General features: G+C 44.5%; 2 protein-coding genes across 3 annotated transcripts; one reads left to right on the top strand and one right to left on the bottom strand.

Moving 5' to 3' along the window:
* Window positions 1-463: 463 nt before the first annotated feature.
* LOC105736196 (uncharacterized) lies at window positions 464-11,004 on the bottom strand. Its single transcript, XM_086904964.1, has 7 exons — window positions 10,882-11,004; window positions 9,561-9,750; window positions 9,034-9,202; window positions 8,412-8,667; window positions 5,442-5,867; window positions 3,194-3,489; window positions 464-2,488 (listed from the first exon to the last, which is right to left on the bottom strand). Exons 1-7 carry the CDS (start codon window positions 11,002-11,004, stop codon window positions 2,332-2,334), a joined length of 1,617 nt encoding a protein of 538 aa, XP_086761090.1. The 3' UTR covers window positions 464-2,331.
* Window positions 3,403-23,014, top strand: LOC105737196 (uncharacterized). 2 transcript variants are annotated; one of them, XM_086912539.1, is made up of 5 exons: window positions 3,403-3,528; window positions 18,054-18,183; window positions 18,301-18,494; window positions 19,037-19,147; window positions 22,329-23,014. In XM_086912539.1, exons 2-5 carry the CDS (start codon window positions 18,064-18,066, stop codon window positions 22,462-22,464), a joined length of 561 nt encoding a protein of 186 aa, XP_086768665.1. In that variant the 5' UTR covers window positions 3,403-3,528; window positions 18,054-18,063; the 3' UTR covers window positions 22,465-23,014. The 2 variants fall into 2 exon arrangements, with proteins under 2 accessions (XP_086768665.1, XP_086768704.1); XM_086912578.1 differs by having other exon boundaries at window positions 22,310-23,014.
* The last annotated feature ends 49 nt before the right edge of the window (window positions 23,015-23,063 follow it).

Raw genomic sequence — 23,063 nt, 5'->3', positions numbered from 1 at the left:
TCTCTCTCTCTCTCTCTCTCTCTCTCGAGGAACTTCACGCACGTCTAGATTGTCCATTTATCCCTAATTCACCATCGTAAACGATCGCATAAGTCGAGTGGAATTTTCAATTCCAACTTCTCCACGACACGACCACCCGCCGTTTCGAAAACTTTTTACATTATAAAAGGGTCTAATGCGATTTAAGGAAAATCCATTCCCGGGGTGTGAAATTTAAAAGTAGCAGAGGAGAAAACTTTCTTTTTTTTTTTTTTTACTTCTTTTTTTTTACCTTACCTATTTCCATAACTAATGCGAACTAATGCGGCGAGTACGGCCGCGAAATAAATGTGTAATGATCGAAGAATGAGTATACGTGCGGTGTTCGCTGTACCAACTGAAATAACGAACAGTCGTTACCTTTGTAATAATAATAAAGTTTCATAAATTAATCCTAGGTTCGTGGAACATTTTTGCGTGGAAATTCGATTTTAATCGTCTTTTTAATTTTTCGAATACGATAAATGATGTTTCCAACAATTGAGATTTACAAAATGTTACGTAAAAGATCCTGTGTGTGTTTTTACGAACGCGATTATCTACGATTATTCGTGAATCATAGCGTTCAATGAATACATTTTATTCCAGATCGTTAATCGTCTATTCATTAGAATAGACAAGCACGATTATTTCTCTTATCGACGGAGAGAACGAGAAAGCACGCATTCAAGAAGGAAATGGAAAATGTATTCATACGTAACGGAAAAATTTTGCTCGCAAGGGGAAACGACACGTAACGCGGAAAACGACATTTAATCGGTTAAAAAAATAGTGGATCCAAAGAATATTGGAAGAATATCCCTCAGAAATTTGTTCCTCTTTCACCGAGAAACTTATGTCGTCGAACCGAGACGACAACGAGATTCGTTTCTTATTTAGGAGCGTTATTTAGGGACGAGTTCGTGATTCGAAAGAATCGCGTTGCACGGGTCCGCGAAGATTCTTTAATCTCGAATTCCTGCTAAGAAGCGAGACTCGACGATTGCTGCGGGTCGCTCGACTTTTAGGGAAATGAAAACTTCCTCCCTAAGAGAGGAGGAAGAGGGGAGGCTTCAGAATGCTCGGAGAAGAAGAGGACGGGCGCACGGTTAAAGAAATGCTTTCACGGTGGCTCGACACCTTGAGAAACGGCCCTCGCCCCGAACGGATGAATTTTAGGATGCATCGTTTCAGCATAATCGAGCGTTCAACCGATCCTTCCGCCGGAACGATCACCTCCTTCTCGATGCACTCGAGGAGGGCCCTCTCTGCCCGAGTACTCGCCCTCTCCGATAAATTACAAACGCGAGGGCGTGATCCCTTCTTCTTCCTCTTCTTTCTCGCGCATTTAGGCTACTTTTTTTCGAGTAAAAAGGTTCTAAGAGGTGACTAAGAGCAAATGTTTCATTAACCTCGTTTTTGCACGATGATTAACATCGTTCGTGAAATATTTTTTCAACGAGTTTCCGGATCCGAGAGAATAGAACGAGATAGGGGATAGAAAATTCAAACGCTCGCATTCGAAGTGATAATAATTATCGCAGCGATGAGCAAAATTCAATAAACGATCGAAGTTTTATCGAAGTATTTTGTTCGAAGCGTCGAATAACTGTAATTATTGGATTGTTAGGAAAGTAATTTCATATTTTTTTTCATGACAATGAAACACCAAATGCGATCGCGAACGAGTCGAATTCGATAAATTCAATCTCGCAGCTTAACCTAACCTACGTCTTCAGGAACGTGGCGCATCTTTAATATCGAAATTTTGAAAACCAGTTTTGACACCGACCGTATTGTATCATTAATGACACCTTCTCCATAGACTTCGCGTAACTTTTTTCTTGCCTGAACGGCATTCTTACCTTTTCGGTATATAATAAAAAAGTGAAATATGTCGAAAATGCTTCCTTTGGTCTTGCTCATCTTTGTCATCACGCACGAAAAGCACAATCGCGTAGAATCAAACGAATTTTTCTTCTAAATTCAAACCACGAAACACCAACTCTCAAAATATATAACAAACAACACGGTTCGGAATGAAGTTGGCTGGATAAACGTTCGCGACTAGCGACACTCGCGTGAAAAAACGAAATTACTTTCCGAACAAGCCAACAATTGTGAGGTTAATTACGAAGTGTGATACGATTGTAAATCATATTATCAACTTAAAAGAACTTTTGTCCGCAACATCTATCATTCGCAACGTCGATTTCGATCGCGCACAGATCAGAAAGGATCATCTTCTTCCAAGAAAAATCGTTCGAGCTCGGTTTCCAACGGAACGAAACGTGTCCTCCTCCGGAGTAGATTTCACGTGATCACCGTGGAGAACACGTCGAGCATACTTCTCGGACATTCTGGATAAAGGGCGTGGCAGTTTTCCGCCGACATCTGCTCGCCCAAACGCTCGGCCGCGCTGTACTCTCGATCCCCGTACTCGTCGTACCGCTCCTCGGTGCTCGAAGGCCTGAAATTCCAAAGCGCGAGTACGCGCGTTTCGAACCGTGAAAAATTACAATCGTCGTCGCCGCGAGAGATCCGCGGGAGGAAACGGTCTGGAAAAGAATTCGGTGGGTCAGGAGAAGGGAGGATGAAGGAAGAGAGAGAGGGAGAGAGAGAGAATGGCACTCCGGGATCGATAACGCCAACAGATATGCAGAAGGAGCTTCCAAGTTATTTACCAGCTCTTCCCTGGCGTTAATCGTCGTGCAGACCATCGCTTAATCCCTCGCCATTCGCGCTATTACATCATTAATTCACCAGTAGGGGCATAACTTCGTACTCTGGTAAGTCAGTCGATTTATTTTCTTCCTTCAAAAATGGTTGAGAATTGAAATTTTTAATCTTTCCCATTTTAATTTAGAATTCTTTTCGCGATTTTAATTTTACTTTCAAGTTTCCGCCGAATGTGTCCCGAACAAAAGTTGATTTTTTTTTTTTTTTTTTGATGAAACATCAAACCGCAACAAGCGTGGACGAAGCGTATGATGCACAATGTGTTTGCATGCTTAGATTAGATTAAATTGATTTCATAAGGATCGTGAATTTGCTCGTTCTCTTTCTTCTCTTCTCGTTGACTGGACTGGATTGAGATTATTAACGAAAGTCGGGATAAATGGTCTTGGATCATTTTGTTACTGACAATATTTTTTTTTCTACTTTTCACGATTACCTGAAGAAGACGTGCAACAGCTGTCCCAACAAACCATGAGTACCGTCGAAAGGAGCGGAGGCAGCTTCGCAAATGGCTTTCAATAGGCAGGCCTTCCCACCGAATCCGTACAGGCCAGCCGCCCTTTCCAGCGCCTTGTAAACGCTCCACCTGCTCTTCTGGGCTCGAGAGTAATACACTCCCGGAACGGTGAAATCTGTCGCGTTCGATGGCAGGTTGTACACGATCTTGGTGAAGATACCGATGATTATGCTCTCGCGGTCCAGTTGCAACGGCGTTCCCAGTCCCAGGATCAGCTGTATCGTCCCAAAATTATGAAAGACACGCTTTGCTTTGTAAGTTTACAACATAATTTCACATCGTTATCCCGTATAATTTTCCAAAATTTTGCGGAAGAGAATGAATCGATCGAGGACGGGGTCGAAGGTAGCGTTACAAAATACATTTTTCGAGAAATCTGTGGGATATTTACACGTTTCTCGTCATATTTCGCGCGTTTCGAGGAACATTTTCGAACGAAATCCATCGCGTAGATTCGATCCGAGAACTCGTTGTTACACCGGTTATTCATGAGAACGAGATCCCCAAAGAGGAAATTGGATGAACTCAGACGAGATCGGGTTAAAATCCTAGTTTCCGGTTCTAGGAAACGGATCGTGGGAATCCTCGATTCCCCCGTACATATCCCTTCTCACCGCGTATCTGTTTCCAAATTGTAGATAATACCAACACTGGTAGAAACGAAAAACGTTTGATCAATTGAATTTTTTAAATCCTCTCCCCGACGAAGAAACAGAGAGAGAGAGAGAGAGAGAGAGAGAGAGAGAGAGAGAGAGAGAGAGAGTAGATCGGTAGTCTACTCTTAAAGCGGTAGTCGCTCGAATCGGAGAGTTCCCTCCGCAACAAACTTTCCAAGGGCTGCAAGTAGCAAGGTGTCGATATCGATCCCTCGAGGGCAGCGATGACGAGATTCAGAATTTCCTGGTTCGACCACTTATCTCGACACGAACGACGGAATCGGCCAAAGTAAGCTAAGATAGCTGCTCCTCGATCGACGCGATTAGCGCGAGTAGCCGGGTTAACAACAGGCGGCATCGATCTCGATTGCCGGCCGACCTCGGATGAAGAGAAAGAGAGAGAAAGGAAAAAGGTAACCCTAACCCTTCCTCCCCCTCCTCCTCCTTCTCCCCCTGATCTCGTTAAACTGTCTTCCCCAGACGCGCGGCCCGAAAACGAATTCTCCGTGTGGAAATTCTCCGCGGTTTTATCGAAAATTCATACGCCGGCCCGCGCACGATGCCGTAGTCGTCGTCCTCGCCACGTGTGCGCGTATGAATATGCATGCACACGCACCCATATGCCGCCGCACGGGGAGAACGGCAGGGCGAGTGTGGCGATACTATGCGCTTCGATATCCATTCCTGGTGCAGAAATTGGATGAGCTCTGAAAGGTGGATCCGATCGGGGGAGATGGAAATCGAAACACGTTACACGCTTTACCGGCTTCCCCTCTCCACCCCTTTCCCTCTTCTCGGGGTAATTGCGATCTTGACGAGGGTGGGGATGGATCTTTGAATATACAACCGATCTGTTTGTCGCGATTTGTGGGACGCGAGGAGTGGGGGGAAGGAGGTTGTTTCAAAATTCGGGGGAATTTCTTTACCGAATTTGCCCCTGTTTTAATCCCTATCATCGGGATTCGGTGTACCGCGGAGGTGGTGAGCCGGATCGGATGGAAAATCGGATGGAACCGACTACTCTCGGCCCCCTCCCCCCCCCCCCCCCGTTCATCCTATCAAGCCGAGCAGGTTGTAATCCGAAGGACGACCATTTCCAAACACGGTGGAGGGAAAATTGGACGAGCCTCGGACATGTGGCGTTGCAGAAGGGAATTATTGAAGAAGCGGCCGGTTAAACGTGGTCGGTCTCGTGCTATATCCCGCCTATATCTCTCTCTTTCGAGATAATAATCGAGCGTACTCGAGGATATGATACTTTGCACGAGTATCGGAAAATAAATCTGACCGATCCAATCCATATCTCCGAGACCGCATCGAGAAGCCACGGCGCGTGGAACGAGAGGAAAAGGTGGAATCGTTCGAATCGTTCCCTGGAGCGCGATGGAAAGGGAGAAGAAAAAGGGAAGGAGGGGAAAGAAGAGAAAAGGAAAAAGATCGCGAACACTTGAGCGACTCCTCCTCGATCGGTTGATTAGCCTCGTCAATCTTAACCGGGGTTTTCTACGTACCAGAAGCTGGGAGTCTTTGGGGAAAACGAGAGCCCTCGGTCGCCGCGAGGGACTTTCCAACAGGCCGGTCGCCTCGTTCACCGTGAAATCGTCCTCGTCGTCCTCGAGCCTCCGCGCCAGACACGGAAACGACAGGGACACGAGAGCGAGGAAGAACACCAGGAACACCCTCAACGTCCTCCCAGTCATCGGTGCGGGTTTTCCAGGCCCCGAGCGATTCGTCCCGCCGTTCCGTCGACGAGCATACGAACTCGAAGAGACCAACTGGTTGGACCGATCTCCCGCGAGGTGAAGCCAACATTCGTTCGCCCACTCGCGAAAACCCGAATGTAGATAGGACAGTACCGTTTTAGTATCTCGAGTACAACCAACAACGAGTGTAAATATTGATCGAGAGGTGGAGGTGCCGAGTCGCACCGAGCCGGACTGTTAATCCGACGAGAACACTTTGGTAACGGGACTCTTGGTTAACGAGCGATTCGGATGCTCTTCTCGTCGACGAATCTTTGTTTCGTTTCGCCATATCTTCGCTTCCCCGAGATTCGAGAGAAGGATCGGAAAAGGAAAGCGGAAGCAAAAGGGAGCGGAGCTTGTCGATAAATTCAATCGATATTTTGGATCGCTAAACTTATTTCGAAACCGCGATCCAATTTGATCGATTTCTTCTTCGCAAGAAAATCGGAGGATGCTTAAATTCTTTCGAGATTTTAACACGCGTTAAACGTACCTCGCGAGTACATTTTCAACGATGAAGAAACTTTTGGGGCTGCGCTTAAATCACTGCGGCAGTCCGCGCAATAAAATTCGAACACGAAACTTCCGACCTGCTCTAGATTCTTTCGATTCACCGGAAGAGGGGGAGGGAACAAGGAGATCCGGTGAAATTTTTCGAAAAAGATTTCGTGGTACATATATATATATATATATATATATATATCCGAGATCCAAGTAACTTCTAAACGATCCTCGGTGAATCGAGCAGAGCTCGATCATTAAATCGAATCGCAACCCCCTTTCCAACTCCGTAAATTCATCCACCTCCGTTACACGAATCTTTTTCCTCGTACCAACCACGACGTAGCCGAACGCATACCCCCGGCCTTTTATCTATCTGGGTTAAACGGTATCCATTTGTCCTCCTCCTTATCCTGGCCGAGACGTCCGATCCGGAAATCGAAAGCTCGTCCCTCGTGGTTCTCTCCGGCCAAGAAGGGAGAGAATCGATGGAAGCGCGGCGATTGGAACGAAGCTTGCCGAGTCGCACGAACCGCGATTGAATCGGTGGATCGCCAGCCACCAGTTTCCTCCATGTTTCATATACGCTCGGATGCTGGACGAATCGTTTCGAATCGTTGTACGCCCATTTTCGTAATTTGTTAGATTTAACCAAGGTAAACGTTTTAACGCGTTTTTCTCGAACCATGGAAAGTGGTTCGATTTTGTCGAATCGTACGAGAAATTTTGTCGAAACGAAAAAAAAAATTTTTCGAGATTTCTTTTCGAGTTTAGAAATTGTGCGAGGAATGCATTATGCATTAGAAATATCGGGAGGGAAAATCGGGGAGGTTTTTTCCCCTCAACTTTTCCCGCGGGATCAGTTCCCTGTGCCAAACGATTCTCGAAACTTTATCCCGTTGCAATGCTAATTAAACGGAATGGCTATCGACTTGTAAATGGCGCAGTTCGAGCGCGAAAGAAAACTCGTGAAACAAAGGAATCGCTGCGTCGGCCTGGTTAATAATATATGGGAGGATTTGGAATTTTCGTTAGGGTTAATATATGGGCAAAGTTTCTCTCGAAATTTTTCGACTAAGCCTGTCAAATATACTACAACTTTTTTTTTTTTTTTTTTCTCCTCCAAGCTTCAAGCTTGTCTCAACTTTCTCCACGGTGAATTTATCGCTCCGTAGCTTGCCCGATTGCTCGACACTATTTATCGTTTCCCATTCTCTGGCCGCGCCTGACCTCTCCTTTTCCCTCCCGCGTTACGATCGTCCCGCTCGAATCGAAAACGAGGATCTTTCGAGCGAGCGTGTCCTAATTGATCTTTCCTATTCGAGAAAAATTCGAAAATCTTCTTCTCGAAAACGAGAGGGAAACCGGTTTGATAACAATGCGCTCGTTAAACCGAAATGCCGAGGTTCGACGAGCTCGATTCCACGCATCGCGAATTATCGCCAATTAACCGTGCACACCGTGCGCGAAGCGAGCGAGTTCGGAGATAAAAAGAGAGAAGTAAAAAAAAAAGAGAGAGAGAGAGAGGGTGGATGGGTGGCGGTCCTGCAAGAGCTCAAAGGTTTCGGCCTCGGTGGCGTTGTAACGACGCGGAAGTAAAATCGTATATTGTCGGCTCGTGTTAATTACCACGAATGGCTTTGCCCCGGAAAAACCATCCTCTTCCTTCTACCTCCCTTCTCTCTCTCTCTCTCTCTCTCTCTCTTCACCGGTTTCTCTCGGTCACCAGCCATCACGGGCCATTTTTTCCCCCCCCTCCCCTTTCCCCTCCCCCGCTCCGCTCTCTACACCCTCTATAAATTTCAACCGGAGTATTTTCTCTTTACGTGTACCTGTTATTGAACGAGAGAACTGCCAATAACGGCGGATAACTGCGTCACGTTTCGCCACGCGAGCCCAACCTTCCCCTCCCCTTCTTCTTCCTCTCGATCCGCTTTCGAACCCGCGCGCGCGCCCTTCCTTCCCCTTGATTCTATTTCTAATATCGTGTCGACATCGGCGCACATAAATTATCCCCGGCTTTCGATACGGCGTTTCGTTCCAGCCGCAACCCTTCCCCCCATTTCGCTCCACGTTCCTCTGACGGGTGGATGAGTTAACGCATCGTACGACGATCATCGTTGCTTGGGTATATTTCGAGCAATTTTGTTGTCGTCTCTCGTTTCGTGAGACAAAAGAATACGATAAAGGGAGAATCGTTTACTGCGAAGCTTTTTTTAATCGTTAATTGAAATCGATTCGAGGGAGGGGAAAATTTTGGACGGAAGGGAAGAACGAAGCGGAGTTTATTTTTTCATCGATCGAATACGGCTCGTATTCCGAAGCGTTAGGCGTATCGTTCGGATGGATCTCGGTGAAGTAATCCAGGGGGCTCTCCTCGCATTCGGGAAATATAGCGTCGCAGGAGTCGATCCCTCGTCGGCCCATAATTTCAGCGGCGTGATACACTCGATCAAAGTCGGTCCTGAACGCCTCGGAGGTGGTCGACGGTCTGAAAAGCGGGACGGGAAAATTAATCGATCGCCTCGAGTTATTTAAATTTCGCGTTAATCCCCCGATGAATTTCGCCGAGAATTAAATTCGACCCTCGGTTTCGTTTACACCTCTGTCTCGATAATGTCGTTATTCTTCGTTTTATTCGATATCACGAACCATTGTGCATTCCCTTCCACATACGAGCAATTGGAAATTAGAGCGGTTACTAAAATAACTAGTTTGATAAGAAAAAATTACGTCGTACTTGACATACGTATTTGAGGTTAACTTATTTCGTCGCTCAACGAATGATAGAACGAAATCGAGAATGCCTGGGGGGGGGGGGTTCATCGATCCCCTTTAGAATCGCTGGGATACTCACGTGAGGAGAAGACGGACGAGTTGAGAGGCGAGGCCGTGAACCCCGTGGAAAGGCGTGGCAGAGGCCTCGCAGATCGCCCTCAAAAGGCACGCTTTGCCCGATCGCGAATCACCGAGCGCCGATTCGAGGATTTCGTAAATTTCCCATCTGGTGAGGACGCGCGCCACTCCTATCCGGGCATACATAAAATGATGAGAAATGGGAATGTTACGCGACAAAAGCTTGTTAATGCGTAAAGAAAAATCCGCTTCCCATCGTCTGAAGGGGTAGCGGATTCGATGAAAATCTTCCTTCAACTCCGAGTAAAATTCGGCTGGTGAGATTGCGTTAAAGTTGAACAAAAAGTGGAGATTCGTGAGAATTTGAAAATTCGTGGGACTCGCGAGAAAAAAATGGGGGAGCGGGATAGGATCTCTGAAGAATTGGAGAAAGGGTTGAGAGAGGAGGCGGATGTTTGGCCGGAAAAACGAGAAATGCCGGAAGTTGGTGAACGAAAGAAAGAAGAGAGAGAGGGTGCGTGGTAATACCTTGGTAATCGGGGTTCGGCTCGCCATCCCCGTCGACCTCGACACCGTCGGGGCTGATCGATCTGTCATAGCGAACGTATGAATCCGTCAAGTAGGAGGCGTTATAGGGCAGGGCGTAATTAAATTTCATCACATATCCGATAATCGTGCTGACGTCGACTTCCATGGGTAAACCGAGGCCGAGGATGAACTGGAACGGTTTTCAAATACACGAAGGTGTCATCGATCGTTTATAACAACCGGCAATCGAATCCCAACTGGCAGCCTCGTTCTCGTTCAGTTCTAGTTAGCTCGTGACATTCGACTGAACGAAATTAGATGCAGGAGGAAGGGAGGGGAGGGAGAATTATCGCACGAATCATCTGCCAGTGAACGCGAATAATTCAAACGTTTCGTCAACCATTCATCGATCGATGACAAGTTCGCTTATACACTCGTTTATACGGTAAAGATACCGAGTTAAATTGAATACGAAAAATTATTTCCTCTTCGATTCGAATCAAAAATATTCGTATACACGAGTTTTTGAATATTTACAATTCGTGATATATACACTGGCAAAGATTCCCAAATTTCTTTATACTTTTCTTTCTTATCTTTATATATATATATTTGTTCTTTGCGCGCTGGAAAAAAAAAAAGAAAATTTATTGCTTACTCCTCTTATTCAGAGGAATTTTACGATCGAATCCGTTCGTCGAATCTTATCGGCTCGTTAATATCGTTGTTTCCCTCCACTTCCGCCTGCACACGGTTCGTAATCGTTTACAATTCCCATGGAATTACGATTATCGATCGATCGTCCAATTCCACGGTTGAATCGCAAACTATAATAACGCGCATGCTGCAATTACAGATAATTGCATCGCGTTTGCGTGTATGAAACGCCTATCGAGCCATCACCGAGTCAGACACCGTTGTGTCTTTAGAAACCTACGCCCCTCCCCTTCAACCCGCGTTCACACTTTCACCGCGTTTAACGCGGTATGCGCATCGCTTAAACAATTAGCGATCGATACCCAATTAGAATCACTGGCACAATTAAACGTATGGTGGAGAGGGGGGGATTGTCGATCGAAGCGACAATCGGTGTAATTACCCGCCGATATAATCTATCTGGGGTAAACTTTACCCCCTCGTCCTTGGACGAGAACATCCTTCGTTTATCCGTGATCGTCGAAATGACTGAAGCAACACGCTCGACGCGAGGAAACTCGAATTTTCCAAAGAAGGGAGAAAAAAGTTTAAGTAAGTATTGTTTATTTGAAAAAAGAGAAAAAGGCAAAGATATCAAGAGTTACCAGAGTTATATACCGGATACCTGGACTTTGGTCGGTGCGCTCGGTCCAGGCGTTGGAAACACCAAATACCTCTTGTCGCGTTCGAAACACGATCCGGAATGTTGACACGTGAACAGAAGCGAAAGCAGCAAGAAACGCCGCATGGCGATGGTCCAAGCGTAGCGGAGCGAATGTGTCGGAAATCTTTCGGCGTCGAATCCCGATGATCGACCAGATGGCGAGCGCTCGTTAATAGACGCAATTAGTTGTGTATCGCGAGTTTTGGCCGAATAATAAACCGGCTTCGATCTCGGTGAACGCGTGGCATAGCGAAGCATCATCCGTTTACGGTCAAATTATTAATGGCGACGATCGATTCCCTTCGCAAACATTCCTCGCGTTCGTCGAACTCGTTCTCTGTGACGGATATATCTTTTCTTTCGCTTCGAATTTCGAAATGGAAGAGCGGATTTAAATCCAGGCTTATCCTCGATTCGCAACACATCCTCTCCCTTTCGCAATCATTGTCATCACGGTCGCGTTTCATACGATATTTGCGTATTATTTTCGTATTATTACTTTCGTATCCTTTCGTCACGATCATAAATCTTCCCTAACAACGTGGAAAAAGAAGAAGGAGGAGGAGGGGGAGGAGGGGGGAATATATCCTCCTCGGAAGCAAAGCACCCTGGGGATTGATTCGAAACGGGCGCTGAGATATCGCTGAGAATTTCCCCTCGAGTATAAACGTGGGTGGTGGTATGAAAACCAAGCCGGGCTAATGAGAGAGAAAAACGCGGTTATGAAAGGTGATTATCGAGAGAATAGACGGTAGGCAGGATCGAAATCTCTCTCTTTCTCCCTCTTTCCATTCTTTATTCGCTAGCTGTCCCCGACGCTCATTTCCCCTTTTGAATAGGGGGCGGCTGAGTGGCTCACGGTCTTGAGGCTGGCTTGAGAAAGGCGGAAGAAAGAATCGGATTTGCGGATCAAATATGTCGAGGGGGGAGGGATCGTTCCACTCGTTGTCGAGCCAGCCACCCCTGAATCGGCTGACACCGATCGTTTGGTCGAAGAAAAAGGAGGAGGAAAAATGAAAATTGCCTGTTCGAGTATTCGTTCCTCTTGTTACAACTACAGGGATATAGATCGATCAAAATTCTTTACAAATTTGACATCGATCGAGATCGATCATTATTTTAATAAACCTGTCTCTCGTATTCGTTTCGGCAATTGTAAACGCGAGAAGATTTCGCACGGATCCGAACGATGAAAACATCGGGCCGGCATCCTTTTCACGGATTGAACACGTTTCGTCGCAGGCCGGTAACTGCGGTTCATTCATCTTCCCACAGTCCGATGAACGCTTTCACGCTGGCCTGCGAGGCCAGTTTATTTCGGCGACAATTTATCCCCATCTGGGATAGACGATCTCCAAAAATAGTGGCACGCTTTCATCCATCCACTCCCCCTTTTCAACTCCCCGTTGAATTCGGTAATAGGAAGAAGAAGAAGAAGAAGAAGAAGAAGAAGAAGGATCATACGTTGCTCCAACATGGCTACGGTGAACGAGGTGTTTGCACCTCGTTGGAATTGAAACGATAAATTGCCAAACACGCGATCTTCATAGCGATACCGTAATCGCCGCTACTCGAAAACACTCCTGTTCACTTCCGATCCCGGGTACGTAGTTATCGCGTCCCGTGTTACACGATTTGCTTCAATTATACCTCGCGATTTTTTTCACCTGCGCGGTTTCCAATACCGTTTAAATTGGTGCTAATCGAAATTTCTCGACTGGCCGCCAAGTGTTTACAAGCGCGTTTCAAGTTTGGCGACGAATAATTATCTTCTAAAAAAAAGAAAAAAAAACTTGGGCGAGATATAAATTTTCACGACGAGTCCAATCCAAGTCGTTTCCATCCCCTTTCCATTCGACGTAACATTCAATTTAAAAATCGTAGCGGGGTTTGGACGCTGTACAAACCAGCATCGAGCAAAATTTTCGGCCCGAAATTTATCATTTTTCGGGGGTTTTCTGGGTCGTTGAAGTCGAAAATCACGGTCATTTTTCACGGGAATAAACGGTTCTCAGAGTGTATATATATATAAGAGCACAAAAAATAGTTGGAGAATTTTCGTAATAAATGTGTCATATGTTTCTCGGCCGGGACGTATGAAGAAGGATGATGTAGGATGTCCTTACAGTAAATCGTCGACGAAATCGTTAATTTCGAAAAGCATCGCTTAATTCCGCAACAATATTCATATTAAAATAACCGTGACTTTCCAATTCCAAAAAAAAAAAAAGAAAAAAATCTTCGAAACGACGGACAATGAGCCGACAATTTTATTCGATGGTACAATATAAAATGATATTCGTTTACGAACGATCGATAAATTGTTGCTCACTCATCGACGCTTATATACCGAGGCAGCAACGCAGTTAAATTATCGCGCCAAGGAGGAGGCAAGTCGGTTCCAAAAATTTTAATGCGAGCAAAAGGATTTCCTTTGGGAAATGGATATGCGATTACTCTTTATTTTCGCACGCGGAGAAAGTACGAAAGGCGGGTTTAATAAACGGCAAACGGAATAATGAATTCGCTTCGAAACACACAAATGTGGATGAACAAGCGGCAGAAGCGAAAGAGTTTTAATTCGTGCCATTTCCTCTCGCATCGAATCGTTCTCTCGACACTCGTCAAACTTCCGCTATTATTCGTTTATTATCATTATCATCATCATCATCATCATCATCATCATTCCAACGTAGAGGTTGCAACGAGGGGAGAAGAAGGTAAGAACCTGTGTGTGCGGTCGCGTTCATCGTGGATCGCGTTATTCCTGTTTAGAGAACGCGGATCGTAATTTTGACCAGGCTTTGAACGGATTTCGCCGCGGTCTCTCACGGGGCTGGCCGTGGGAACGTTACATCTCTATCATTAAAATTAGAATAGTCGACGCTCGGAGGAAATTACAGACCGCCGGAACTCGAGGTGGAAACCGAGGCGAAAATCTAACAACTATTCCGGATACTGCGAAATACACCGGTGTGCTGGTTCTCCTGCGAAAAAATACGAACTTTGCCCTGCCTTCCTTCTTCGACCTCCCCCCCTCCCCCCCCTCTCCCTTTTTTCATTCCTTTTCGTTTCGTTTCTTTTCGATTCGGATCGTTCGGTTTTTGGAAAGAAAAAAGATCGGTGTTCGATTGACACGAGTTTTTTTTTCACGAGTTTATCGCCCTCTCGAGAGATTATTGGCCGATAAAATTTTAACGTTAAGAATAAACGTTGCTTCGATAATTCACTCGAATAATTTATTATTCAAATAAACGTCGAGCATCAAGGTTGGCGGTGAATGGATTGGCGAGATTATGGGAAGAACGGTTAACTGTATTTAAAAAAAGGGATAAGTAAAGTTGTTATACTTAATTTTAATTTACACTCCTCGACGCTTTTCTCGTGCATATAGATACATACAGAAGGAATAAATCTTTACGCTTCTCGTGTCACTCGATGCTCTCGGTGTTAATTGGTTGCAAGTGCGGATAAAATTGCGTCGACTAATCGTCGATCGTTCTACGTGGAATTTTAACCTTTCTCGTCATTTGGAAATTTGACGGGCGCAATGCAACATCCTTCTCGTGGATGGCTCTTAGAAAAATCCAGGATTCGCGGATACCGCGACGATCAATTATAATAAAAGGTGTCGAAAAAATTTTTGAAAAATAGTTTCGTTGTAGCGAAACTGTTTACCATCGTTAACGCTTTCCTCGAAGATAAATTTTGCTATAAATCCGTGTCGTAAATCCTGCTGGCCATTTGCACGATCGATATATTTTATTATAGCGCAGCTTAACCGCTACAAATTATTCGAATGGAAACGAATGAAATAACGAGTGTTCGTGATAATTGTACGATTCCCAGGCTTGTAAATTCGATCTACTACTAAATTGAAATTAAACATTTCTTCGAATCCGATATTTTCGAAAGCTGTCCTCCGATTAAATAAATAAATTAAGAATTTTTTCACAAATGTGGAAAGTATCCGAAGATCAAGAAACACCAGGAAGGGGAGGAGGGATAGGAATAATGTCGCCCGGCTATAGGGTGTGACCTAATAAATCCACGTTGAAATTCATCGACACGTAACCGGCATAGGATTCAATTATTCCGAGCAAAGAGGAGAAAGAGGAGGAGGAGGAGGAGGAGGAGGAGGAGGCGGTTATTAATTCATGGGAGTTTTTTTTTTTCGCGGATTATGTAAATCGAGTTTTATCGCTCGTTCGGCGTATCTGGCATCTTGAAAACTCGTTGAATGATGCAAAGGTTTTTAAAGAACTGGCTTCGAAACACGATGATCGCGTCGTGGTGATCGAATTAATATCAAATATCCCGTTTCGCCTCGTTTAAATTTATCCTCGACGATAACGTCTGTCCAGGCCAACGAAGAGGCTGGAAAAAAACTGTGAAGAGCACGAACGAACGAATGGCTTGCTGTCCCAGCAAATCTGTCCACGATTCGATAAATTTTTCGGGAAAACGAAAGAAAGGGAAAAAAATTAAAATCTTAAGTTTAACAAGGATAAAAGGAAAGAGCATAAAAACCGCATAAAAGCAAGAGGGGAGGGAGGGATCGTTGGGGAAAAACGGAGGGAAAAATTTTTCCCGTTGCATCCCGGTGGAACATCGATGCAAATTCCATTCAGAAATTACAGCTTATAATCATACTTATGGATCGGAAACGGATTATTTTTTCAGTCCCACGGTGATCCATTATTCATTGGACTCGCGATTTTTACAACAAAAGGGGGGGGTACGATCCCTCGGAATTAAAGAGGAGGAAGAGGAAAAATCGGATTTCTTTCCGGGCCCCAACGTGGATCTCCGCGATATCGTCTCTCTCTCTCCACCTCGACCTCGATCTCGTATTCTTCTTCGAGTCTAAGGATAAAGAGGGAGCGAAGCGTGGGAATCGTGAAGGGGGAAGGGAGGGGGCCATTCATTTCGAGAACCGCACTCGAAGGAATCGGTTTTTAATCGCGGCCCATTACGAGCGAAAAATCTCGACGATTTGTCTCGGTTAATAAAGTTATTTATTTTCAAGTATTAGAGACAGGATCGGTGGAGAAAACTGCTCGCTCGTTGAGAAGGATGGATTTATATATATATATACACTTTGGATAGGAAATGGTTATGAAACGGTTACCGAACGATGATGATGTGGTTGGTGGTTGGATGAAAGAAGAACAACCGACGACGGCGACGCTCTGTCCCCGTAAAAAGGTAACAGACGCATCTGCGGTGAATAGGCACTTCGTCCTGAGGAGGAACAATCGTCTCCGACCTGTTTGTGAAAACGGAAAAGTGTCGCTATACGTCATGCACGAGCGGTCGATGCACGGGGAATAAACGTTTCTGGAGCAAAACGACGAGAGAAAAGTACAAAAGGGTCGAGGAGGCAGGAGATATTCAGGCGCCGCTGTATTTTTTTTTTTTCCTTTCCTTTTTTTTTTCCTTCTCTCTCTCTCTCTCTCTCTCTCTCTCTCTCTCTCTCTCTCTCTCTCTCTCTCTCTCTCTCTCTCTCTCTCTCTCTCTCTCTTTTTTCTTTCGTTGTGAACAGCCGCGAAATATTCAAACTCCGAGAATAGACGAATAGATAAAAGATTGATCTATCCTTAGTCGTGATTTTTTCTTTATATCCAAAATTTGCCAGGATTCTCTCAAATTATTTTTAACTTCGAACGGTGTATTCTGGCGTAATGCATTGATTTAAATATTAGATAAATAATTGCGAATTGATCCCATTCTATAATCGTCTCTTTTCCATTTTTGCCCCGTATTCTCGTTCGATTTTCGGATTTTTCTTCTCTTTCTTCGAATCTTAATCACGTTTGTTGCAGTTTATCATCGCGTTCCAATGGTTAAAAACGAACGCGCACTCGTTAACAGAGAATGATCTCGTGCGCGGCGTGTGTATTGATGTAAACGAGAAAAAGGGATTAAAAACGGGGGAATAATCCACGGCAAAGTGGTCTCATTTATGTATGCATGGTTTAACCCCAGCAGCATTTCCACTTGGCATAGTCCTCTTTTTTTTTATTTTTCTCTCTCTCTCTCTCTCTCTCTCCCTCTCTCCCTCTCCCTCTTTACTCGCCACGCTAACGCTAAAATCGGTGAAGTTTTTTAATCACCGCCACCCCACAGGCCACCGCGATATCTGACGTGCCACGCGTCGAGAATCGTAATTGCATTTCAAAACGGTGCGCCACCAGCGCCATCCTGGTCGACTGTTAACGCGGACGGGAAAGTTTTTGGCTGACTTTGGAAACCTTATTGGCGGTGGGAGCGAACGGGAAAATATCGAGCGAAGGACGAGAGAATCGATGAGAGAATTAAATTCCATCGTGAAATTCAGTGGAATGCTAATGAAACTTCGACTCCAGATGTCGATCCCTGTTTTAACCGAGGAATAATAGTTCGTTCGAAATATACGTATAGATCTAACTCGCGTTTTCTCCTCTCCTTCCTCCTCCTCCTCCTCCTCCTCCTCCTCGGCCATTTCCATCCTCTTCTTCGCCGGTTTACACGTAATTATCGTTAACACGGCAAATATCGTTAACAAGGAAACCGGTTTTCTAACCGTGGAAAATGGATCGAGAAGACAGTTGCAGAGGTTCAGAATCGCGTCTCCTCTTCGAGTTAGCAGTTCACGTGCCCTTGAGATCAGGCATGTCGAGCCATCGGGACCAACTTTTGTACGTTCAATAATTAAACGTAAACCGATTACCGTTCGTTAACGGATTCAACGCGGGACGAGTTCACGCGGTGAAAAGTTCTTTCTCTAAAGAAGAATTAAACGATCTTCCGATCTTCCGTTCCGAATGAATTTTCATCCGACCGAAGAGGCTTTAATTTCATTATCCGCCTTTTTAATTTCTAATTTTAATCGACTTCCCCCCACTCCCTCTCCCTCTCCCCTCCTTACCAACTCTTTCCTATTCGTTCTGGATATATATATCGCGATGATTTTTTCTTCGCCTTGAAAAATAATTTTCCAATAATTTTCTTCTTCTTTCCATTTACGCGCGTTGCGGCCATTTTTTTTTTTTTTTTTTTTTTTTTTTTTTTTTACGCGTCGTCGAGATATCGTCTCGCGCGAGAAACCGTCGGTTCAAGAAGAAAAAAAAAAAAAAAATCTTCCTTTATAGCCTCTTGGTGATGCTGAATCTGGCGCTGATACTCCATTCAACCGGCTCGAGGTCCCCGAATTCGAAGCTCGCGGAGACCCTCCATCGTCCCATTCGATCCCTCACGTTTCCGGAAGAGAGTACCGTAGGTGTGAGTGTCAGCGAGGAAAAACGAAGTGAGATAAACGGAGGAGGGGAAAAGGAGGAGGAATTATTCGTTACGAAAAGAAAATCGAGAGTTAAACGATGGTGTTCTTTCTTATTCAAGATATTCGTCGCGTTGGCCATACCGCTCGAGGATCCCTACAAATCCATCTCCATAGCCGATTTTTTCGAGGCGACGTACAATCTGCCCACGAACGCGAGCGACGAATACCTCTGGCTGAACGATGGGAAACGAAGGAAGAGGAGAGGCTTGGACAGAGTGACGCTTTATCAAGTTATAGAGAACAAGTTTGACAAGTGAGTGAGAAACGAACGATTTATATATATATATATATATATATATAGTACGATGATAATGATAAATAAAATTCTAAATTTGAAATAGAAAGAAATTTCTCGAAGAAAGATATCGAATTTTATATTATTTTATCTTGGTTATCTTATCCGGATATTGATGCAAGGATTAAAATTGTCGAGCGAGGGGGCTCGAATATCGTCTCTCGTCCAGACGTTTACTTTCTTTTTTTCCTTTCTCCTTTTTTCTTTTTTTAATTGAAATTTGACGAGGGAATTCGTCGAACGTTATCTAAAAAAAAAAAAAAAGAAAGAAAGAAAGAAAGAAAAAGAAGAGAAAAAAGTTCGGGAAACGCTGCTACGAACGAAATTCGAGCTTCTTTATTCCACGCTGTGATAGAATAACGCGAGGAACGTGGAAAATGTAGAGGAACGTAGAAGAAAATATATAGGTTCACGGTTCTGGTGACCCAGAAGTCGTAGTAGGTCAGCCACGGGACGGTCTTATTTTATTTTTCACTTTGCTCCCCTGACTTTGTGCACAGCTACGGATATCAGGGTCACGAATGCCTGCTGAGGGCCATTTGCGAAACTTCGGAGCACTCCCTCCTCAGACATAACGGACTCATTGGTGACATTCTGCACGTGATCTTCACGTAAGTTTCTTCGTTAGCTTTTACATAACACCATCCAACGCCCCTCCCTCCTCTGATAATCGGCCCACTCCCTCCCCACCTAATCCCTACCCCCTTCAACCCAAACCACCGATTCTTTCGTTCGCTCTCCGTTAATTCCGTACGATAAGCTATTATAATTTTCTTTTCCTTCGCAATTTCATCCTCGCTCCATGATGAACTTTGTTACATTGATTAACAATCCATTAATCAACAATCAACAACCATCAAACCCGATATTGTATCTTCTTTACGATATATCCCTTCGAAATTGGACGAAAATCGAGCAAGTATAATCTGCGAATAATAATCGTCGGTTTCTATATTGGATTCTATTTGGAAGAATAAAAATCGGACAATGCCAACAAACACCGGGACTGAGACTGTTGAGTTCGTCGATTTTTGAAGAATTTTTGTCCATCTCAAAAAAATAAAAAAAAAAAAAAAAAGAAAATCTAAGCAACCTAATTGTGAATGTTTCGCTCGAAGAAAGAAAAAAAAACTTTTCTTGCGTTCGTTACAAGAATACAATTACCCGATGAGAAGGGGAGAGAGGAGGGACGACTTCTCATCTCGAAAAGATAAGAGCGGCCGGATGATTCCCAACCTTTAAAATCCGGCGGAGGAGGATCGAAAGAGGCCGGTGTATCCACGGGCTGGGCTCGTGGAGGGGCCATTGTTCGCGCGGAGCATAATGCGCTAAAGGATTCAGCTGGAAATTTATTCGGCGCGACCTCCTTTCGCGCGGCGAAGGAGGAAGAAAAAAAAGGAGGGGGGGAGGGGGGAAAGAAAAAAGAAGGAGCAGGAGGAAGAGAAAAAAAAAAAAAAAAGAAGAAGAAAAAGAGCCAGGCCTTTTTTCGGCCGGTCCAAGGCGGCGCAAATTGGAGTAGATACACAGACCGTGTAGAAAAGCAAATTTGGTTTAGCTTTCTCGCTTCTCGCGTACGTACGTACGCTCCTTCCTCCTTCCGCCACCCTCCCTCCCGCCCCGCGCGCTCGCGCTCGCGCACGCTGTGGCGTGCACGCGAGCTCGTGGGTGGATAAACTCTCGAGCCAGGGACGTATGAATAAAAAAGAGGGCCCGCGGGCGGGCGTGACGCCGCACCGCATTGTCGTCGTCGTGAAAATTCCACGAGTCGAATTCCACCCCAGGTTTTACCCCATCCTGGACGAGGAGAATGGGTGGAGGGGAAATGGTGTGGATGCCTCCTCCATGGTGGCTCTCGCAATTTCTTCTCGATTCAACCGAAACCGTTGAGAATCGAGGAAGAGATTTTCTCTTCGACGACAAGATTTTTCTCGAAAAAATTATCGACGTCGGATCCTGTGAAGCGTGGAGATGTCACGTCGGATCATGATCTCTTTAAAGGGAAAAAGAGACTATATATATATATATATATAATATATATATATATATATATATATATATATATATATATATATATATATATATAGATAGGTGATTAAACGGAAGCGCATTTGTTCGTCTTGAGAGAGGACAAGAAGGTACGAGGCAAGGTCGAATAAAAATTGGAAACAAATTTCTCGAGAAATTTCTGGAGAATATTTCTCCGAAACATGGAGACGTTTTGGATTAATTTTTCTTAAGGAGAGAGAGAAGGCAACCAGGGGTGATTAAACAAGTAGAAATGCATTTGTTTATCTCGCAAGAGAGGGAAAAAAGTACAAGGGTTGAATAAAAATTGCAAATGAGCTTCGTTTTTCCGTCGAAGTTGTTATCGCGTTAGTGGAAGCGTTGTCCTTCTTGAGAGTCATCGGAGCACGGGTCTCACGGGTAATTTGAGGGAATGAAACCGGCTAAGGAAGAACATGAAAGAATCATGGAGGGAGGGAGCTTGTTTGCCTTCTAGCTGCGAACGAGGCGTTATTAAACTCGCGACAATCCTCGCCGCTCTTTAATAAAGATATCGTATAAATTGGGCAAATTGTTCGGTAATACGAATCGTGGCTCGATCGAATGACGAGAAAAATTGCAGGGAAACGTATCGATAACTTTCCCATTACTCGGGCAGCAAGTTTCCAACTTGGACGTTCGCAAGGATAACGAGCTTAAGAGTGGAGGAACTTTTTCGATTCTTCTTCGTCCTCTTATTTTTCCAAAGAGAAAGAGACCGAGCTTTCAGATTGCATCGAAAAGAGTGGATTCGATTTTTCGTCCCGTGTACTTTAAAAATAAATCCAAGGGATGGAAAGAATTTATTCGAAGCGAGGAACCACGAGCGAGAAAGATCTCGAGTCTAGCTCTGATAACGAAATTATATTGTTTCCCACCTCGTATCTCTGCCGCTGGAAGGTTGCAATAAAGCAGAATAAGTGAGAAACCGGTGAAACTCGTGTTTCCTCCATTCCCGAGACCCCGAGATTCGAGAAATAAGAAGGGACAAGAGCCGAAATAAAAGCGCAATGAAACTGTTCTTGCTTCTGTTTCTTTTTTTTTTTTTTTTTTACGAGCACGCGACATGTGTCCTGCTTCCTCGCACACGGTTCGCGTGTAATCATCTCTTTTTGGTGGTTCGCGAAAAGGGACGGTGGTCAGGTGGTGATAAAAACGAGAGGGAAATTCCTATATCCAATTCTTTCATTCCGAGACACGGGTCCTCGCTTTTGGAAAAAGACTTTCCACTTCGTCGTTGTTCGTTACTTTCGAGATCCGATTTTCCGAAAAATCTTTCAAGTTGGGGGGCAAAAGCAAAGTATCGAGGATTCTTTGAACGAAGACAGAAGAACGGGAAATAGACCTCAACTCCTTTGACGAGCGTCCTTCCGTCGAATCGTCGAACTCCATCTTGTATAGATCTTTACTTTATTTATCTGTTTATTTATTTTCTTTTTTTTTCCTTTCGTCTCTCGCCAACAGAGACATTCGTCTCTCCAATATCTCTTCGACGTTATTTTTCACCACGATTCGATCGTTGGACGGCGTTAAATCGATATCCAAGCGAAGGGCAATCGTAGGCCAATTTAACGACAGTCGTCGCTTGACGACACGCTGGAGCTCGTTACCGAGTCGTATCGCGATGTTCAAGGGGGGGAGAGGGGGGAAAAATAAGGGTAGGGGGAGGGGGTAGAGAGAGAGAGAAAGAAAGAGCTCCTTATTATCGTCCAGATGGTACGTACGTATAGTGGGCGTTGTTGTTTTCAGACCGACAAGCTCGCGACACGAACTACTGCCGCAGGACATTCTTCAGGCTGAAGTGGTCGGACGTAATGGAAGCTGCTCCGAGTACCGACCGCAATGCCCCGTGGGACTCTTCGACTTGATTGGAGTCCTCGGTTGAGCCCAGAAAAACCACCAAGGTGTACCGCCGCTTGCACTCCGATCGGGTAAACAATTCGATTTCACGCTTCCACTTTCACGAGATACTCCCTGTTCCAGTTTCCAACGATATTCCAGCGCCTGGAATATCGTATCGGTTAATGGATTGATCGTTCTCGATCCAACTCGATTTATCATTATGAACTGTAAGAAAGGTATAAGGGACGACCAACTTTTTTTTTAACTCGATAAAATAACTAAATAATGTAAAAAGTGATCGAGATACTTTTGTTTCGAACGATTCGTTGTAAAGGGAAGAAAAGTTTAAATGGAATAAGGGATTCGATGTTATTAATATCGCTGATTCTTCTCATCGATAAGATAAGTGAATTATCGTCTAATCAATAAATGAATAATAGTAAAAAAAAAAAAAAATATCGTCGCACTTCTGTTCTAAATAAGAAAAAATTGTTAAAAATTGTATTGTAATTGCGTTTTTTTTTTTTCTTTTTAATTAAACGTTTATTAGCGACAACTTCTCCAACATTGTAAATAAAGAAGCAATCTCAAGAGTTGATTCAAGTCCATCAAACAACCCCTTCGCAATTCGCGCGGTTGTAA

The sequence above is a fragment of the Apis florea genome, unplaced genomic scaffold (assembly GCF_048593485.1).
Source record: "Apis florea isolate Af1SG1 unplaced genomic scaffold, ASM4859348v1 contig_1615_pilon, whole genome shotgun sequence".
NCBI lineage: Eukaryota > Metazoa > Arthropoda > Insecta > Hymenoptera > Apidae > Apis > Apis florea.
Note: the sequence above shows the minus strand (reverse complement) of the source record. Positions and strands in the feature narration are given on the sequence as shown.